The sequence below is a fragment of the Poromitra crassiceps genome (genome assembly GCF_964638095.1).
Source record: "Poromitra crassiceps genome assembly, chromosome: 4".
In the NCBI taxonomy this organism is placed as follows: Eukaryota; Metazoa; Chordata; class Actinopteri; order Beryciformes; family Melamphaidae; genus Poromitra; species Poromitra crassiceps.
In genome coordinates, this window is record NC_139626.1 from 42,827,753 (window position 1) to 42,846,489 (window position 18,737).

Below are 18,737 nucleotides of genomic sequence, written 5' to 3' on the forward strand. Positions count from 1 at the left end.
TTAACAGGCCTTTTACGTGAGTGTCTGTATTGATGCTGAAATCTGTTCTAGGACGATATGTTGCACTATTGCAAAGCCCATGCTATTATGCAGTAATATAACATATTTCCAAGTAAAATACAGCACATCAATTTAGACTTTTGTGGCATCAGAGTTCCCACATTAATATCAAGTCAACTTTATTTATAGAACAATTTAAACACAAAACACTTTTGTTACAAGACGCTCCACAAGGTTTAAAGAAAATAACATAGGCCTACCAGAAAACTAATCTAAAAATAAACATTTGAAAAACTGGGAAATTAGTAGACTGAAAAAGTTGTTTCAGACCTGGAAAAGATCAACATTTATGGATATCCTAAAGGTTTTGGTAATGTGACGGACTTCCTTCACCTTCTCTCTGCTGGACAAATGTTTTAATTGGCCGTGAAAGAATAATAACCGGCGTAATGGATTTCCTCCTCATACAGTCTAAGATCCAGGTAGTTGTAGGTAGCCAAACGATGATCTTGGGACATTCAAATCAGATTTACACCCAAAAAGTCATGGAAAGCGCAGCAACTGAATTTGTTCATCACGGAAATTGCAAGTTGCACATCAGTTGATGAGCAAAAACGTGTTGGAACCCTTGATCACGTGTCAGCATTGAATCTACGTCTCTTTGATTTGTGATGTAGGATATGTGGTAGAGCAGACACAACTGTTCATTTATATGATGTAAATAAATGTCTTGACATTTAGAGAAAGTGTATTCCTTTTGGGGAACAAAACATCACACATTTGTTTTTCTGCTGAACTTTTCAAACGCAAAGAGAAGGACGCCTGAGTCGTTAATTCATCCTATGGTGGAAGCACACAAATTCTACACAGACACACACACTTGGAGCACATACACATGTATGTAATCCCTTACATACTATAATTGTATCGCTTATGGGGCAGTGTCATAGCTTGTACGAGACGCCTCAGGACATATTGAGGCGCTCTCTGTTCCTCTGCGTAGCGTACTGCTTCATGGCTCGTTTGGGAGGGATCAGGGTGTTACTCAGTCCTACCCTCCTCTTCTTCCCTTGTTGACCCTCTGTCTCTTCCTCTTCTGGCTCCTGGTGGGGGATCCCAGAGCCTCCAGCATGGAAGCCAACCTGAGCCGGTGTTTCATCTGCCACAGCGGGGTGAAAGTCACCGGGAGTGACCGAGGTCTGGAGGTCACTGTCATGAGCAAACTTGCATTTGATCCCAAACCTGCACCTCCCGTCTTTCCTGTACGCCACACACATCCTCTTGCCTCCTGAGCCTCCAGCATGGAAGTCAACCTGAGCCGGTGTTTCATCGGCCACAGCGGGGTGAAAGTCACCGGGAGTGACCGAGGTCTGGAGGTCACTGTCATGAGCAAACTTGCATTTGATCCCAAACCTGCACCTCCCGTCTTTCCTGTACGCCACACACATCCTCTTGCCTCCTATCTGCGAAGGCTCGTGCATGGTGAGAGGGACGTGTTTCTGCAGAGCGCTGAGCTTCTGGTCTGCCTGGGCCTTGAAGGGGTTGGCGAACACGCTGCTGCCCGAGCAGGCGCCACCGAGAGGCGGAGGGGGCAGTTTGTTGGAAGTGAGGGAGCCCAGGGAGGGAGCGGGCAGGGTGGGCCGGCACGCCGTGGCAGCAGGGGCGGCTGCTGGGCGACGTGGCGGTGGAGGAGAGGTCTCTGTGTCCTCGTCCTCTGATTCATCACCTGACTCACTGCCAGACGCTGAGCCAGACTCCAGCAGCAAGTTGCGGCTCTTGTTGGCGGCGGCTGCTCCATCACCCAGCCCCCTGCCAGAACTTCAGAGGAAAGGGGGCGTGCCCACGGAAAGAGAAATAATGGATTGTTGTATTATTGGTCATATTTTTTGCTTTGGCAATATAAGCAGCACTGTTTTTGCATGCCAATAAAGCTCATTGAATTGGGAGTGAGAATAAGAGTTTCAGAATTTGGTTTAGCCTGGGACAGAGGGAAAACTATCAGTGTGTTGGCTTAAGTCATATGCAATACAGTAATATGTAAGCTGGATGATTGCAAAAGCTTTCTGAAGTAGCTACTTACCCAACTTTGCCGTTGTTCACATCCTCTACATCCCCTTCACTGTCAGACTCAGACGACAGTGACACTCCGTAGCCAACCAGAGAGTTCATGTCAATCAATGAGATCACCTGAGCTTGAGCTAGTTAGCTTGTTAGCTAGCTATCAAAAAATAAATCCCGATAGTAACGTTACTCTCCCTGGGGAAAACTCGTATACGATATCAAACAGCTGAAGCTGCGAAAATAACGAAGTGGAAAAACATTCAGTTCTGTCTTTAGTTATTTCCTCCTTTGTAGAAACATTCCAGCTCCCAATGTGTGAATCAACTAACGTTAGCTACGGTAGCTTAGCAGGCAGCAGTGTTTACATCAGGTTTACATATAAGCGTGCCTCCACTGCCACCTAGAGCGCAGGCGTGGTATTACACCTTCATACAGGGGTATAAAAATGATGACCATCGTCACTGGGGCTAAAATTTAACAGCACACGCATATACTTCACTTGTTTACCTAGGCTATTGCCTTACGTGTGGACATACATGTTAACGAGTTGGATACTTTTTTTTATACAGTTTTCTACCATGTAAGGGCACTCTTGGAACTCGTTACGTTATTGTTCTTTTCATAATAGCATCAGCACTATAGGCTCATTTCACAGCAACCTTTTGAGGTGGTAAAGCATGAACTAACGCAGGTGTAATAGCATTAATGTGGGCACGTGGCACTGTAACACAGACAGAATGGAAGCATACGCATAATTAATGGTATTAGTTACAGCCGCGTTACTTCCTGCTTTTACCACCTCAAAACGGTTGCTGTGAAATGGGTCCATATGGACTCCCGGCAGCACCTGCTAAAGTTCTACTGTCTTCACTTTTCATTACCAGTAAATCAGATAGATAAGCTCTCATGAATAAACAAGCACCGAGTTGATGAACTCCGCCCTCTGCCTCTCACCGCCCCCGCTTTGAAATTCCTAGCGCCTGGCATCAGGTTCCCGGGGGAGAGGGCGGAGTTGAACGGAGACACGCTGTAACACAAGTAACAGTAAAAAGTACTTAAAGGTCGGGGGAACGGGGGAACTCATTTTACCGAAACGCAGGAGGACGGCTTGCTCGGCCCCTAATTAACCAACACTGGCCGGGTTTCAGCAGCACGGAGGATCGGAAGGGCAGCCGTGAACCATGTCCAGGAATCCGGTGCGGCTGCTGGGATGTGAGCGGGCTGTATATTAGGGGCTGGCCGGGCCTGTTGCTCTCCAGCTCCCAGCGCACGCCTTGATTGTTTCCAGGCATTTCCAGACATTCATGAATGTAAATTTACAGGTAAGAAACCAATCTTGCTTTATTGCCTTTAGCAATGAGTTAAAAACAAGACCCTTTTCACAGTGGCCATTTTGTGTCGAAAAGGCAGGGTACACAGGTGCAAGCAAAACAGTAATGAGGGGAAACCCCCATTAGGCTACTGTTTTGCTTGCACCTGTGTTTACTCTGCCTTTTCGACACACAATGGCCACTGTGAAAAAGGCCCATTATTCAATTCAACACTCAACAAGTTTAACATCTGTAGGCTATATAGATGTTTTATCACACACCCCTAAAATAATCACTTTATTTTTATTTATTTGTGTGTGTGTGTGTGTGTGTGTGTGTGTGCGCGTGTGTGTGTGTGCATGTGCGTGTGTGTGTGTATTCATTAATACATGATTGCTACATTTAAGATGCTTTCTTGATATGTACGTACATGTATGGTTTTTACATAAGATGCCTTACTTGATATGTGTAAGATAATTTTGCTAATAAAGAGAATAATTTTTTTTTCCCCAGGCAGGCAGCATCTCAGAGTCCCATGGCAGACAGGCGGACCAGAGGCACGACCGGGCCGGAACCGAGCCGGACCACGGCGGCCAGGGCGGCTGCCATTGCGGAGCAGCTGCACCATGAATGCGGCCTGTTGTTGGAACTTTTTGTGAGTACAGCAGCTTATATTTTCCACTGTCTCCAAACTGACAGATCACACAGTGTGAGCTCACCGAGGCCCAGTCTGAGAGAGGCTGTCGTAAAAGAGAGAGAGAAATAGGCCAAGGTTGAATGGAAAATTAATAGATTTTGTGTGTGTGTGTGTGTGTGTGTGTGTGTGTGTGTGCGCGCGCGCGTGCGTGCGCGGGCGCGTGTGCAACCATGACAGTGTCTGTGTGTGGGCATGTGTGTCAGTGTGTGGCTATAATGTGTATATGCACGCAACCGTTTGTGTGGTGGTGTGAGAGAGAGGATACAGGGAGGGAGAAGGTGTGTGTGTGTGTGTGTGTGTGTGTGAGAGAGAGAGAGAGAGCGAGAGAGAGAGAGGAAGGACACATGCAAGAGAGAGATAAGAGAGAGGGAGAATGTGTGTATCTGTGTGAGAGAGAGAGAGAGAGAGAGAGAGAGAGAGAGAGTCCAGGACAGCAGGGGGTAGGATCATAGGAATGCATTGTTGGGGGGGGGGGGGGGTGCTCAATTCATTTGTTATGACAGAGGTGGCCGTTTTTCTTGGCACCGGCCCGTCAGTGCATGGGCACGTCGCCCTCATCTGTTTTCCACGAGCCTGCGTCTCTTTGCCCATATAGGTGAGAGAGAGAGAGAGAGAGAGAGAGAGAGAGAGAGAGAGAGAGAGAGAGAGAGAACTACTTGGTTATTACAACGTCTTGGTGTCCTGCCAACTCACCACCTCATCCTTCCTTTCGTGTGCCTGGCCAGGAGCGAAAGGGAGCGGCCTGGAATGTAACCTTACCCACAAGTCTCCGCTCCGGATCTGACCCTTATCCCTCCATCCTCGTCTCGTCCCTCCTTTCCGCCTCCCTCGTCTTCCCCTGACACACTTCTCTGTAGGCCTGCTGCTTGTCATGGCAAGTGCAAGCATCCTGTCTAAAATGACACGCAGCATGGCGGCGCACAGTTGCACCGCCTGCTTGATAGTGTGCGGGCTATAATGTTTTGACAATACAGCTGTACCTTAAGGCTAACGCACAGAATACATATACCCGTGAGCACACAACGAAGCGATTATTATATTAGTTAGCCTGTCACACTGTCGGATATACATTTATATACGTCATTTTCTTCTTTTTTGTCTTTCCCTTGCCTGCGTGGTGTGGAATTGTCTCTGTAACAGGATTGAGCTTAGTCTTCATTGAAATCAATGCAAATTGAATTTTGTCAGGCAGAGAGAGTGTATCTTTTCCAGGCGGGGTGTCCCTTGCCCATTCATTGGGTGGGAAAACACTGATTTTACATCGGTAGTTTTGATACATTTTAAATCATTTTCAGAGCTTTACCGCATCATAGCAATTCACAATGATGATATTACGAGGGAATATCGTCTCTGGCTACGCTACCGCTCCCCAGGGCGTCCAGAGGGGCACGCAAGTCAGACTGGGCCACGCTTGTATCACGCTGGTGCTAACTCGCACACGGGCTTCAACATTAACGCCTCAGTACAGTGTCGCGGCGCGGTGACGCCTCCGGGGGTTCGCAACTCCCCGAGCGAGTCGAGAGCAACTGCTGGAGTGTGGGGATGGTCCCATCCATGTGAGCCATCAGCATGCTGTGTTCTGATTAGTCAGCTGATTCCGGTAATAATGTCAGGTTTGTCATAATAATGTCGCAGCTCTGAGAGAGAACATGCACATGTCGTCATCCTGTAATAATGGCTCTCTGCTGTGCCTCAAAGGCAGATATACATATATACATATATATATGTATATATATATGTATATATATATATATATATATATATATATATATATATATATATATATATGTATATATATATATGTATATATATATATATATGTATATATTTAAGCAATATATCACGAGAGCAAGTGTGTTGTGGTGAATATATCCCGCTGATAAGCTGTTATCCCACGAGGCCGCAGGCCGAGTGGGATAACAGCTTATCAGCGGGATATATTCCACAACACACGCTGCTCGAGTGCTATATTGCTTTTATAAAACGGTTTCCAAGTATAATAATAATATAATAATAATACTATAAGTCCGACTGGCATCGTATTCTGATAGAGTCAGTGGAAACACTACTGTAAGGCGGGACCTCTAGCAAGAAGATAGACGTGCGGGTGATTTGATTGGATCGTTCTGGAGACTGAAGTCGACATTGGCCAATCCTGGCGCTTGCTGAGAGCTTTTTGCAAAGCTCGACACCAGAGCCGTATGCCGACACCAAGTAACGTTACGTCTTATTTAGAAATGCGGGGTTAAGAGTGAGGGCGCGCGAGAGAGGGGTTAAGACATTAGCCCGCGTCTATTCTTGTACAAAACATCATTTTCTGCGAAGTATTAGTAAAGTTATAAGCGAAGATCGATTCACAAGGATCTGAAAGCTGTCTCCGCCATTTTGTTTTTGAGGTAACCAAAGCCTAAGAGAGTTGCGCCATCATGCGTCTGGCTGCAAGCGAGTAGCTTTTTGTTTTGACACTACTGTAAGGCGGGACCTCTAGCAAGAAGATAGACGTGCGGGTGATTTGATTGGATCGTTCTGGAGACTGAAGTTGACATTGGCCAATCCTGGCGCTTGCTGAGAAGCTGAGAGCTTTCTGGAAAGCCCAACACGGAGCTCGAGCGCAGAGCTGCCTTTTAGTAAGAGTTGCCATGGCAACCAATAACCCATGGCCATGGGTTATTGAACTCGGTTACTGGAATTATACAATGGCTGTGAACCAATCAGATTGCTTGATTTGAGAGAGCCATTTTATAATATATATATATATATATATATATATATATATATATATATATATATATATATATATATATATATATATATATATATATATGTATATATATAATGTATATATGTCAGGGTCCAACATAACCAATGGATTCGCACGAGATCATGAGATTACAATTACACGACAAATCCCACCTTGCCACGCTTCAATCTATTGGTTTGAATCCGAACCACCAGTGGTTCGCACCACTCGGCGTCCTATGAGGCAGCTACGGGGGCGGGCTTTGGTGTGAGGCCAGCGAGAGCGAGCCTGTGATGGACGTGTTTAGACAGATGGTTCGTCCAATCACCTGCCGGGTACTTTTTTTGAAAGTGCCAAGTGAGAGCATTTAAGCCAAAAACATAATTATTTTGAAAATATTTTTAGCATGGCATGTCAGGATCTTACCGTGGCTGCCCGCCACAGTAAGATGCCCACAGGGGAAACACTGGACTTCTACCCGACTTCATCATCTGCTTATCTTTTTAGTCATAAAAGAAACACTGTCACCAAAATTATGGAGGGGGGGGGGTATTAAAAATGTTCACCTTCCGTGTCAGTGATAATATACTGGGGGCCAGTAAAACCCTTGGGGCTAGTGCGGGGGGGGGGGGGGGGGGGGCGGGTGGAGGTGGTTTAGGAGTTATGTTGAACACTGCTGGTAGCTCTAACATGGTGCCACACCTGCAAATCTGCTTACTTTTGTCCCTCTTGTGTCTGTCAGGGATGTAATTGCTTGCTCAACAAAACATGTCATTTCAACTTCAATTTTAACTCTTGCACAGTGACTTATTAAATCCTCATTGGAAATTTGTCAACACAAATCCCCCTCATCAAAGGAGAGGTGAATGAATGAATGAATGAATGAATGAATGAATGAATGAATGAAACCTTTATTGCCCCTCAGGGAATTTGTTATGCACAGGGAGGAGGAGAGGTGTGTGTTGTTTTCCCGGCGATGAGAATATTTTACTGTCCGAAGCAGATTGAATGTGCCTCAATTAAAGTAATTAAACAAAGTCTTATTTCCCAACAGCCTATGTATGACTAGTCTCTTAGAACAGACGAGTTGGCTTCCGCAATTTTCAAATGCTTCCGCCATACCGTCTGTACTTCGTGCGGGAGAATCATGCACCAACCGGAATGGGAAGTAGAAAGGCGGGTTTTCCGCTCATTAGTCCAATCAGAATCGCAGAAAGGCGGGTCTTCCGCTCATTAGTCCAATCAGAATCCAATATGCCGCATTTTTCGTGGACACACGTGTCGTGATTGGTCGGATTCCGTCGAACTTCTTTCCTGTCTGAAGGTTTTTTTCCCAACTTCCTTGTGCATGTTCTGGGGGTGTAACGTACAGACTGTGTATAGCTGCATTCGCCGGATGTAGATGAGACAGTCTGTTTTAAGAGACTAATGTATGACCTGTGGTGCCAAATTGCTGTAAAACAGAAGAGAAATTGACGTCAGTGCGGTTAGCGCTTGATGAGTAAGCATTCCTCGTCGTCTTCCTGCAAGCTCTCCCACTGCTGCTTTCCACATCCTGTCCCGTCTTTCCTTTCCTTCCTCCTCCCTCCTTATGCAGGGTTCCTACAGTCACTGGTTACTATGCAGGTCTGGAAAGTCTGAAGAAGTATTAAAAATGGATTTGATCATTTCCATGTCTTGAATAGTTTGGGAATTTGAAAAACAGGATGGAGAATGTTGTGGTTCAGGTCCGATACACACATAATTATAGCTTTCATGTTGTTGTAGACCCACTTTGAGTCCACAGTTTGTGTTGATGTGAAGAATAATGTTCAGCTAGAGGGATGCTTATATTACGCAGCCGCTGTCAGCATGCCTTAATTCTATCGTGCAGACCAAAGAAATTATGTTCTGGGGAAAATACAGAATAAAAAATGTAATGCGTGTAGGAACCATACCAATCGTCTCACATATTTTGATATTTGTCGCGGTGACAGTCTTCATCTATGTGATATGACCTAGTTAGCATGGGCAAGGTGTCTTATCAGTGTAAATCACATTGAACACCAGACAAAATCTTCAAAACTAATCAAGGTCTGGAAAAAGTTCAAGGTCACTGTGGATTTCTACGCTCGTTAACGCCATATCTCAGGAACGCCTTGATCTAATTTCTTCCAATTTGGCTCAAACGTCCACTTGGACTCAAGGATGAACTGATTAGATTTTGGTGGTCGAAGGTCAAGGTCACTGACCTCACGAACGCCTTTTTCAAGCTCGTTAATGCGATATCTCAGGAACGCCTTGACGGAATTTCTTCGAATTTGCCTCAAACCTCCACTCCGACTTAAGGATGAACTGATTACATTTTGGTGGTCAAAGGTCAAGGTCACTGTGACCGCACGAACACCATTTTCAAGCTCGTTAACTCAATATCTCACTTAACGCCGTGACGGAATTTCTTCACATTTGGCTCAAACGTCAACGTCTGGACAGCCATGCATGTCGACTGCTTACTTGCTGGCGGAGGCATATATCCGCGGTGCAGGTCGTTTCTAGTTTTAATTACAGATGTGTAACATCATTAGGATTGAGAAACCCTGCTTATGCCTTCCCAACTCTCCCTTCTCCTCCCTCTCTGCTCTCCTCCAGAGAAAGAAGGAGAGCCTCCCCCCGGAGCTGACGGCGGCCGACGGTCGCTTGGTGTCCGTCCCGCCTCCCTCGTCCCAGCTGGACACGCGCGACAAGCTGTGGCGTCTGCACTCCGCCCTGCTGCAGTGCCGCGGCCTGCTGGACAGAGCCATCAGCAGAGAGGAGGAGCTGCTGGGCGGAGCCGAGAAGGCCGAGTACGAGAGCCAGAGGAAGACGGTGTACGACCGACTGACCCTGCTCGTAGCCAACACCGGGGAGCTGCTCAAAGCCATGGACGGCACGGCGGGCCTGACGCCCAGCTTGGAGGAATCCGAGGTAGGTGCTGATGTCATCGGAGGTGTTGATGATGATGTCATCAGAGGTGTTGATGATGATGGCATCTTGGCAAGATCTCGGATGGAAATTAAAGGAGAGTTCCAGTTTTTTCCTGCATTGCATTTTCCTTACTGTTTTAGAACCTTGCGAGGCAGTTGGATTTGCGCGAGATCACGATCACACAACAAATCCATCTCGCCACGCAAAGTCCAAAAACCACTGGGTGACGTCATCACAGTGACTCCATCCATATTAGTGATGCGCGGGCCGCAGTTATAACCGCGCTGACCACGGATATCCCGCCCCGCGGGCGGGCCGGACTATAAAAATAAACATTCTGATTAATAGCGGATGGGTTGCGGGCGGTTGAAACGATGTATCATTAATGAGGAAAAATAATATTAATTACGTTCTCTAGTCTATGAACGTATTTTAAGCTACATTTTTCATCAGGCACATTCTTAGTCGCCTATTGTAGATCCCCCAAAGGACCCACGGCCGTAAACAAAACAATAGCCATGTGCTAGTTCGCTAGGCTCCACTTTTCATCCATATATGGTCAATGATGTCACCCTCAAAAAGGAGTCTCCGCTGAAGACGTGTTTGAAGAGAAGACGCGTTCCTATTTTCCCATACAATGAGGCAATCAAGTAAATTAAACTTAAAGCTATAGCGTTAGCCGAGTAAACTACATGAGGGCAAGTGGTGGACTGGACATAATACAGCATGGAAGTTTATTTGGAGTCTTGGACTGCAGCGATCGCTCCAACGGCAGCAGAAACTGTAAGTTTGCTCCTTTTATAGCGTTTATAGCGCATATAGTGCATGGCGGGCGCGGATCTATAAATGGTATGAAATAATTTGCGCAGATTTATGGTGGGCGGACGCTTCATGCATACACGTGGATTAGGATGGCATAAAAGCTCATCCGCGCATCTCTAATCCATATCCTTTACCGGTCTATGGTTTTACACTGTAGATCGTTTTCCAGTGCCTTTATCACATTGTGAGATATTTGCTATTTTCTCCTCGTCTGTTGTTTTTCAGAGTCAATTCTTTTAATTTAGATAATGTAAAATCAAACTTTATTCACCATTTAACTCTATGGACTATAGTTTGTGAAAGCATCTTCCTGTGATGTCATAGTTGTTGTTGCGATGTCTTTGGTGATGTCATCGGTTCGTCTGTTTGCTTGAATGGGTTGCGAGTGACTGAGAGAATCCGTGTCCTAGTGTAGCTGCAGAGAGCGTTTGCTATTGGTTGACAATTTTATTTTGTAGAAGAAAATGCAAAAAAAAAGAGAGAAAGAAATGGAGGTAAGACACCCTCATGTGGGTTCTTGCAGTGTTCCCGATTGCGAGCATTAACATGATGAAACTGAGACTGAAACAACAGGTTGATGGCCTGATAGTCAGGCTATCAAGTCACAGTAATGGATTACCTTCATCGACTGAATTAGAAGTCGTAGAATTCCCCCCCATGCTGTCTGGGATTTAATGGGAGTGAATGAGACAGAGGGGTATGACATAATTTGAACTAAAATATTATTTATTGGCGCATGTTAGCCTGCTAAACCAGCAGGTCACATGTCGTGAACTCACATTTAATTTCCTTCTACCAGACCGTCTGGCCTCAAGCGTTCACGCAGTGTTTTGCAGTGGGCAGGAGTTGGGCGGGTGTACTTCCCTTGACAGACAACTCCTTCAGCCAATCAGCGTTGGAGCCAGTCAAATCCAAATCCACTCGGTAGAACGGCGAAAACATCTTTTCCGCTGAGAAACGCAGCTGTTGCATACTCCCGTACTTGCTTAATTGTTGTTATTGAGTCTATTTCTGCAATAACTGCACTTTATGGCTGGTTAAACTTGACGAACTTTGACGTTACTGCACAAGGCCGGCAGCCACGGAGGCAGCCATGACTGTTTTGCCAGCGGCGTTCCTGATTGGCCGGTTACGATGTCAACTACGAGGCGCATCGCTGATTGGCTAGAGCACTTTGTAATTTCTGAAAACACCCTCCCGGGGCTGGAGGCCAGACGGTCTGGTAGAATGAAATGAAATGTGAGTTCACGTGACCGGCTGGTTTACCAGGCTACATGCATGTAAAAACGGCCACCCAAAAAAAAAAATCTAAACGTGGAAAAGAAATTAGCAGAATCTCAAATCACACTGGATTTGTCCTGCAAGGCAGCACTCAGTCCACTCTCTCTCTGTCTCTCTCTCTCTCTCTCTCTCTCTCTCTCTCTCTCTGTCTCTCTCTCTCTCTCTCTCTCTCTCTCTCTCCCTCCTCTCCTTGCCCATCCTGTCTGCAGGTGGACCGGCCCGCTGCCCCCCTGTTCGAGGTCAAGCTGTGGATATACCGGATCTTCAAAGAGCTGGACTACTGGACCAAGACGGCAATCACCACCTTGCAGGCCCTGCCCTCGGCCGCAGCAGCCAGGGAGCGAGGGAGGGGCGGGGGCATCAGGAGGAAGAGAAGCGCTCGGAGATGAGATGGAGAAGTGCGTGCGTGCGTGCGTGCGTGATGGAGAAGAAGAGAGAAGAAGAGGTTGGAGAGAGGAGAAGGAGGGTCACAGGGATGTAAGGGACGAGCGAGCTGAGAGCCGGAGCGAGGTGTGCGGCTGGGGTCAGAATGAGCGAGAGAGAGAGATCCCGGCTGACAGAGGGAGTTGAGTAGGTGGGATTATTTTCACCCTGCCAGGGCGCATGGAGTCTCATGTCAATGAAAGGAGGCTTTTGACAGCGAGACAGAGAGAGAGAGAGAGAGACGGAGAGAGACAGAATAACTGTCGCAATCACAGCAAATAACAATGTTGGCTGGAGCACACTTATTTTCACACGCAGCTTCGCTAGCTGCTAACGGTTCCAGTGGACATTCACAATCTACTTCATATTCTACTTGCAGGACAACCTGAACTCTAGACTTGCACTTGGATTCAGTGTTACGCTGGGGACACACCGGTATGCGGAACGTGCGCGCATGCGCCACGCAGCGCACCAGGCAATCAACAACGTAAATAAACTTTCTTTCTTTCTTTCTTTCTTTCACATTTTTAGTTTTGAGGAAACAGTAGAATAATTTATGGGTAGCCTATGCACTTTGGGTGAGAGCTTCCAGAGCCAAGAGACTCAGAATCTATATGAACGGCCAGGATGCAGTGTAACTGTCGAAGGAAGCAGTCAGCAAGGGACGCATGGCGATGAAAATAAGAGCATTTTAATTTGTGCCATAACCAGACTGTAGCTCTGAATACCATGGCTCTTAATCATTCCCTGCTCATTTCCCCCTCCTGGTGGCATTCAGTCTGTATAAAACAGGCTATGTAACAGCGCCCTCTAGTGGCTACAATATGCCATTACCTATATAGATTTATTTTCCTTCCTTCCCATAATTGGCCTCGTTAATGCTGATGATGTCAGTTTGGCCCAGTTTCTTATAGTTTCTGTAGTATTTCGGGGCACTTTATTGGGAATGTGAGCATGGGGGAATCAAGTCACAGAGCTTAGGAGGCAAGAAGCAGTCAGTGAAGTGCAACCACAACACTAATGGTCCAAAAGTCTGCAGGCTTAACTACCGGAAGAAAGGCTTCATCACAGTCTGATTGCGTTTTCTGATTTTGTTACTTGGCGAAAATAACAGGAAAAACTGCCCACTCTTTTGAGGAGTCATGTTATTTTATTGTCTGTTTATTGGGGGTGTTAAAGATGCAGTAGATACATGTTTAATACCAGCTGAAGTTGAGTAGCCTGGAGCAAGAGGTGAGTCCCCCAAAATCATCTTCTACATCGATATGTACATCAGTATCGATGTACATATTAAAGTCTTGTTAAGTGAAGCCACTGTGCGGGAGATTGCTCAATCTAGATCATAGACTGTTTAAACTTGACAACATTAGCCCCCTACCTCCTGTTGCAGTATTTGCTAATACACTGACAGGAAATGAACTTGAGTCCAAACTGTCCCCTACCAACAGAATTCCGGCGAAAAGGTCTATACACAAAATGTTCAGGGCACACATCTGAACTCATTCCTCATTGAAATCAGTCCGCTGAAAATAATGATGTGTCAATCAAGTGAATCCATTCAGTGCACGGCTGCGACTTGCAAGGCAACCTTCAGCATCTAGCTAAGCGGGAATCTGATCCTCCAGAAACATAGAAATTCATCCCAGCAACAGGTCCATCTCAGGCTGTGTTAATTTGGCACTGGCCATAGAAACAGACTGGCATCTTAAAAGATGGCTGAAGCCTCAGACAGGTCTTTCCCACATGGGATCCATGAAAACGTGGAACACAAAGTGGACTGGAGCCTGGAGTTAGGGAGATGGATGCACAAGGACTGGAAGAGAATTACGTAAGAAGTGAGATAAAGTAAGCAAACTGATCCCATGTTGTAATTTTTAGGTTAAAAGGGGGACATTTAGTCACATTACACTTGGAGCATTTGTTTTACGGTGTTTCCAACTTTCCATATTATTTAGTTAATGTTTCCCTCGTCACATGTAAGATGGGTTGACCTGTTGGTAGGTTCATTGCGCACTTGTGTGAGGTGTGAATGATGCAGCCTTCTGGGAACAATAACTGAATGTTGTTGCTGAAATGCAACATCAGTACATTTGGTCATTCGATATTGCCTTTCCTCGTCACAATGATTAATTTCCAAATGAAATCGGACCCTTAAGAAAATAAGATCCAGATCTGCAAAATGCGATCTGCTGCATCCTTAGAGCCAAGCATGACTATACATCATACAATACAAACGCACCCTAAATATCTAATGACGCTTTGGAGTGGAGTGCTTTCTTTGGTTCAATGAAAATACAATATTCAACGTATTTGGTCTGCTGGATTCTACTACGTACATGTGGACTACTGGATATGAAAAGGAATGTACTGTATCACGGTGAACAGTGTCCTCTTTCCTCTTATGCTCTTTTTCATTGACTGATGGTGAACTGGCTGCTGTACTTTTCACAGAGCATAGATTTTTCTTTATTTACTCCAAGGGGATTTACTTAAAGAGGCCATGGAGCAGGACTGGTCAGAGCTGTGGACTGGACAGTAGCTCTAACTGGATATTTGAAGGGTTCCCTATGGCTTTATATCAAAGCCTGGCATTTTTCTGCGTGTGCCACACATAACATCTGTCCGTCATGGATCAAGATGTAGAAGAAACTGTCTTTTTTTTTTGGTCTGTTCTAGCTCCTTCTACAGACCACAGAAGGTACTGCAATATAGTAACATTCCTGGCAAATTATATATTTTTTATTTCTTGTAGGGATGCACTGATATATCTGCGTTAAAAAAACAATATCGTGGCTGAGTGTTGAAGATACATTCTTGTGACCCCCTTTTTCTAGGAGTTTGTCACAGCTGGTAACACTTTACAATAAGGGTTAGTTCATGCTTATTAAGCACTAACCTTACCGTTAACTAATGTGTCTAGTAATCATTTGCTAAAGGTGTTCATGTTAACTAGGTATTAATGTATGCATTATTTAATAGTTCAGAGCTGGTTAGGGTCAGTGTAGGAAATTTAAAAAATATTTTGGGGACAACTTTTGCCCCCACTGTCTAAAAAATGGGGACATTTACAAAATTTTGGGGGCTTTTTTTTTATTTATTTGTGCATTATAAAATTGCTAAAGCATAGTGTGAGCACCAGCGCTGTTTGTGTGAGTGTGTTCATCGTAGTCTTCTCCTGCATGGCAACCAGCTTGCAGATGCAGAGTGTGTGTTAGCGATGAATTGAATGTAAATAAAATTATCAAAATCTTGGGGGTAATTTTTGCCCCTCGAACATGGTTTTTTGGGGCATTCTGAGATTTCTTGGTGCATTTTTGCCCTTTGCCCCTGGCTAATTTCCTACACTGGTTAGGGTTATTTAATAGTTAGGGTTAGAGTTAATAAAAGTTAGGTAATAATTATTAAGCATTAACTCTCCGTTAAATTAGTGGCCCTTATTGTGAAGCGTTAACATACCGCTGTCAAATTAACAACAGAATAAAACATGGTCTTTTGTTTAGAAACCACCTAATTATCTTGAGATATTCATGTTTTGCACCTGCATTTCTACTAAGATTCTTATGAAAATGCATAATATGGTTCAATAGTGGGTGAGGAAAATATCATATCACCCTCAAAATGCATATCCCGTGCATCCCTAATTTCTTCTGTAGCTGATTTCCACTATATTTGTTGTCTTCTTTTGTAACATTGTGTGTGTGACTCCTGTAAGGTTGTTACCATGGCTGTGGTACCATGTGCCCTCGCTCATGACCTCTGGTGGAGAAAGTGCTAGCCGTAGACAATTGGCTCTAAGCACAAAGCTGGAATCGGGTTACCATCGCATCTGTCTAGAAGCAGGGATCTTGGGAAAATGCCACTGATGCGACGGAGGGATTCTCTCATTAAGACTGCACGTCTCTATCCTTATTATACTATATACTTGCTTTTAAAGGAACGCGCCAACATTTTGGGAGATTCACCCATTTGCCATATTCCCGATAGAAGAAGATACTGTAGATCAGTGATACTCAACTTGTGGCCCGGGGGCCAGATGCGGCCTGCGACAGGGTGCAGAGTGGCCCCCCTGACCATTTTCTTCTAATGTCACGTTAGTTTTCATTGTGAATTGGAATCTAATTCACAACAACGTTAACGCGGCGCGTTGGCTGCGGTACACGTCCAAAACGTTATCGTGTCGTTTACCAAGAACTTGCAATCATGTCCGTGGGGGAACATTTTATTGTCCCTCCATTTCAAAACTCATTCCGTTGAGCCTGCAGAAGGCTCTGCTAGATGAGGGACAAGCACTGTTAAATGAGGAAATGGCATTTCCTCATTCCTCACAACAAGGAGTTGACGCCGCGGAGTCACATTTTCGAGGAGCTGCACGCCCCCTCCGCCGAGCTGCGCCCATAGGACGCCCAGCTGCGGCGACCCCCTCGGCGCAGTCAGCGCCGGCGATTTAGCTCGAGCATAATTTGTGCTTAAATTGTCAAATATCGCCGTCTGCTTGTTACCCAAGCACTTATGTATGTACTTAACCTAACTAACTTAACCTAACTAACTATCCGGTGTGCACAACATTGTCAGACTAAAACTTCAGCTGACATCCCAAAAACCTACAATCCGCTACAGAAAAATCAAAATGTATATTGTTTGTTTATTAACTGGCCGCTGGCCTCCTATCATTTCACAAAAGTGGCCCCCGGGCAAAGCAAGTTGAGTATCACTGCTGTAGATGTCCGTCTCTTCTCTGTGCATGCAATAGAAAGTAAGTAGTGACACACCCAGCTGCTAGTTAGCTTAGCACAATGACTGGTAGTCTGTGGAACAGCTAGCCTACCCCTGTTAAGTCACCAAATACACATTCCAACAGCGCCAAAAACGCTCTTATGTACATGTTGTGACTTGTGCAGTCGCCACACTATGAAATAATAATGTAAAATTCCAAGACATTTGAATTTCTGAAGCAGAAATACATAGCTGGCAATGGATTTGCTTAACGGGGGTAGGCTAGCCAGTCCTGTGGACTACTAGTCATTATGCTAAGCTAACTAGCAGGAGGGGCACATCACTACTTTCTACTGCACGCACAGAGAACAGGAGGACATCTAGTATCTTGTCTTACTATCAGGAATATGGCAAATAGGCGAATCTCCAAAAAAATGACGGCGTGTCCCTTTACTGCCTCACTTATCCTGCGTCCGTTTGGAGCGTACGCATAGCGTTAATTTGGATAGGACGTGTACGACCCATGCTCCAAACGGATGCAGCACACGCACGTCAACGGCGCACAGCCAAAAGCTATCGGGTCAGAAATGTGCTGAAGCAAGTAGGCCGGAGATGTGCTAAAGCTAGTAGGCCGGAGATTGACTTGCTTTTGGCTGTGCGTTCGTGAGCGTATCCTGCGTGCGTTTGGAGTGTCGGTCGCGCACGTCCTATCCAAACGCTATGCGTGCGCTCCAAACAGACGCAAGATACGTGGGGCAGCCATCATGCGCACACAGATGTCCAATCAGGGTTATTCCCAGGTTGAATTCCTGTCTGATACCACTTGCATACCAACAATGAGGGTTGAACCAGGGCGACTTGACCTAATGTTCAACCCTTCTTTTGTCAATTCACACCAAGTCAGTCAACGCGGGTCATGACAATTCAGGTAAGACCCCGGAGAGATGCATAACTATTAGCATAACCAATAGCACCTAGGTGATGCCGTTCACATTTAAATGAACCCTTGTCTGACCCTGGTCCAACCCGGGTTAACCCCTTCCATACCCAAAACCACCTGGGAGTAACCCTGCGTTGGACCCTTGGTGTGAAAGAGGGATGAAAGGGCTTGCTGACTCCGCTGGGTCGGACCAAGGTCGGACATGGGTTGATTTCAGGGTGAATGGCACCACCCGGGTTGCCATTTGTTCTGCTAATGTTGTTCATTGTTATGCATCAATCCCGGGTTGTGACCTGGGTTCTGTCTTGACTTGTCATGACCAGGGATTAACTGACAAACTGTTGACTGACAAAAGAAGGGTTGAACATGGGTCAAGTAACCCTGGTCCGACACAGGTCGTTGGTTCTGAAAGGGGTAATAGTTAAAAGCAAGCATATCTCTGCTGTTTGCCCTCACTCAAAACGTATGGTCTTATGGTCCGATCGGTCTTCTCAGTTTCATTTTGAAAACATACAGAAGGATGTTATAGAGGCAGGTAAACAATGTATTGAAAAGGAAGGAAAAATACGCAGACAGTAAAGTGAATCTTGAATGTGGAGGGCGTTGTATCGCACTGAACTGGCCTGGCACTGACCGGGCCAGGCACTGAATGGGCATGGCACTGACCGGGCCTGGCAGTGCTGAAATTGAAAAAGATGAACATCCTAGATGTGAGATTGACAACAGAAAGGAGAATGTAACTTTCTATCACAAATTGGTAGCCACAATTTATTATATGGATTTTATTTTATTTTTATTCCCCCCTGG

General features: G+C 45.5%; 2 protein-coding genes across 2 annotated transcripts; one reads left to right on the forward strand and one right to left on the reverse strand.

The window, feature by feature from the left end:
• Window positions 1–942: 942 nt before the first annotated feature.
• On the reverse strand, window positions 943–2,346 carry LOC310775155 (uncharacterized protein). Its single transcript, XM_083635251.1, has 2 exons — window positions 2,081–2,346; window positions 943–1,818 (listed from the first exon to the last, which is right to left on the reverse strand). The coding sequence occupies exons 1-2, from the start codon at window positions 2,167–2,169 to the stop codon at window positions 966–968; spliced, it is 942 nt and encodes a 313-aa protein (XP_083491377.1). The 5' UTR covers window positions 2,170–2,346; the 3' UTR covers window positions 943–965.
• A 1,560-nt stretch (window positions 2,347–3,906) lies between these two features.
• Window positions 3,907–12,243, forward strand: cntf (ciliary neurotrophic factor; the record flags this gene model as incomplete). Its single annotated transcript, XM_083635931.1, has 3 exons — window positions 3,907–4,026; window positions 9,437–9,751; window positions 12,064–12,243. The coding sequence occupies 3 exons, from the start codon at window positions 3,907–3,909 to the stop codon at window positions 12,241–12,243; spliced, it is 615 nt and encodes a 204-aa protein (XP_083492057.1).
• Between the last annotated feature and the right edge of the window lie 6,494 nt (window positions 12,244–18,737).

Coding starts and splice junctions, on each gene's coding strand:
- LOC310775155 (XM_083635251.1), bottom strand. CDS start 2,169: ATGAACTCTCTGGTTGGCTACGGAGTGTCACTGTCGTCTGAGTCTGAC. Junction 1,819..2,080: donor GTGAACAACGGCAAAGTTGG/GTAAGTAGCTAC, acceptor TTTCCTCTGAAG/TTCTGGCAGGGGGCTGGGTG.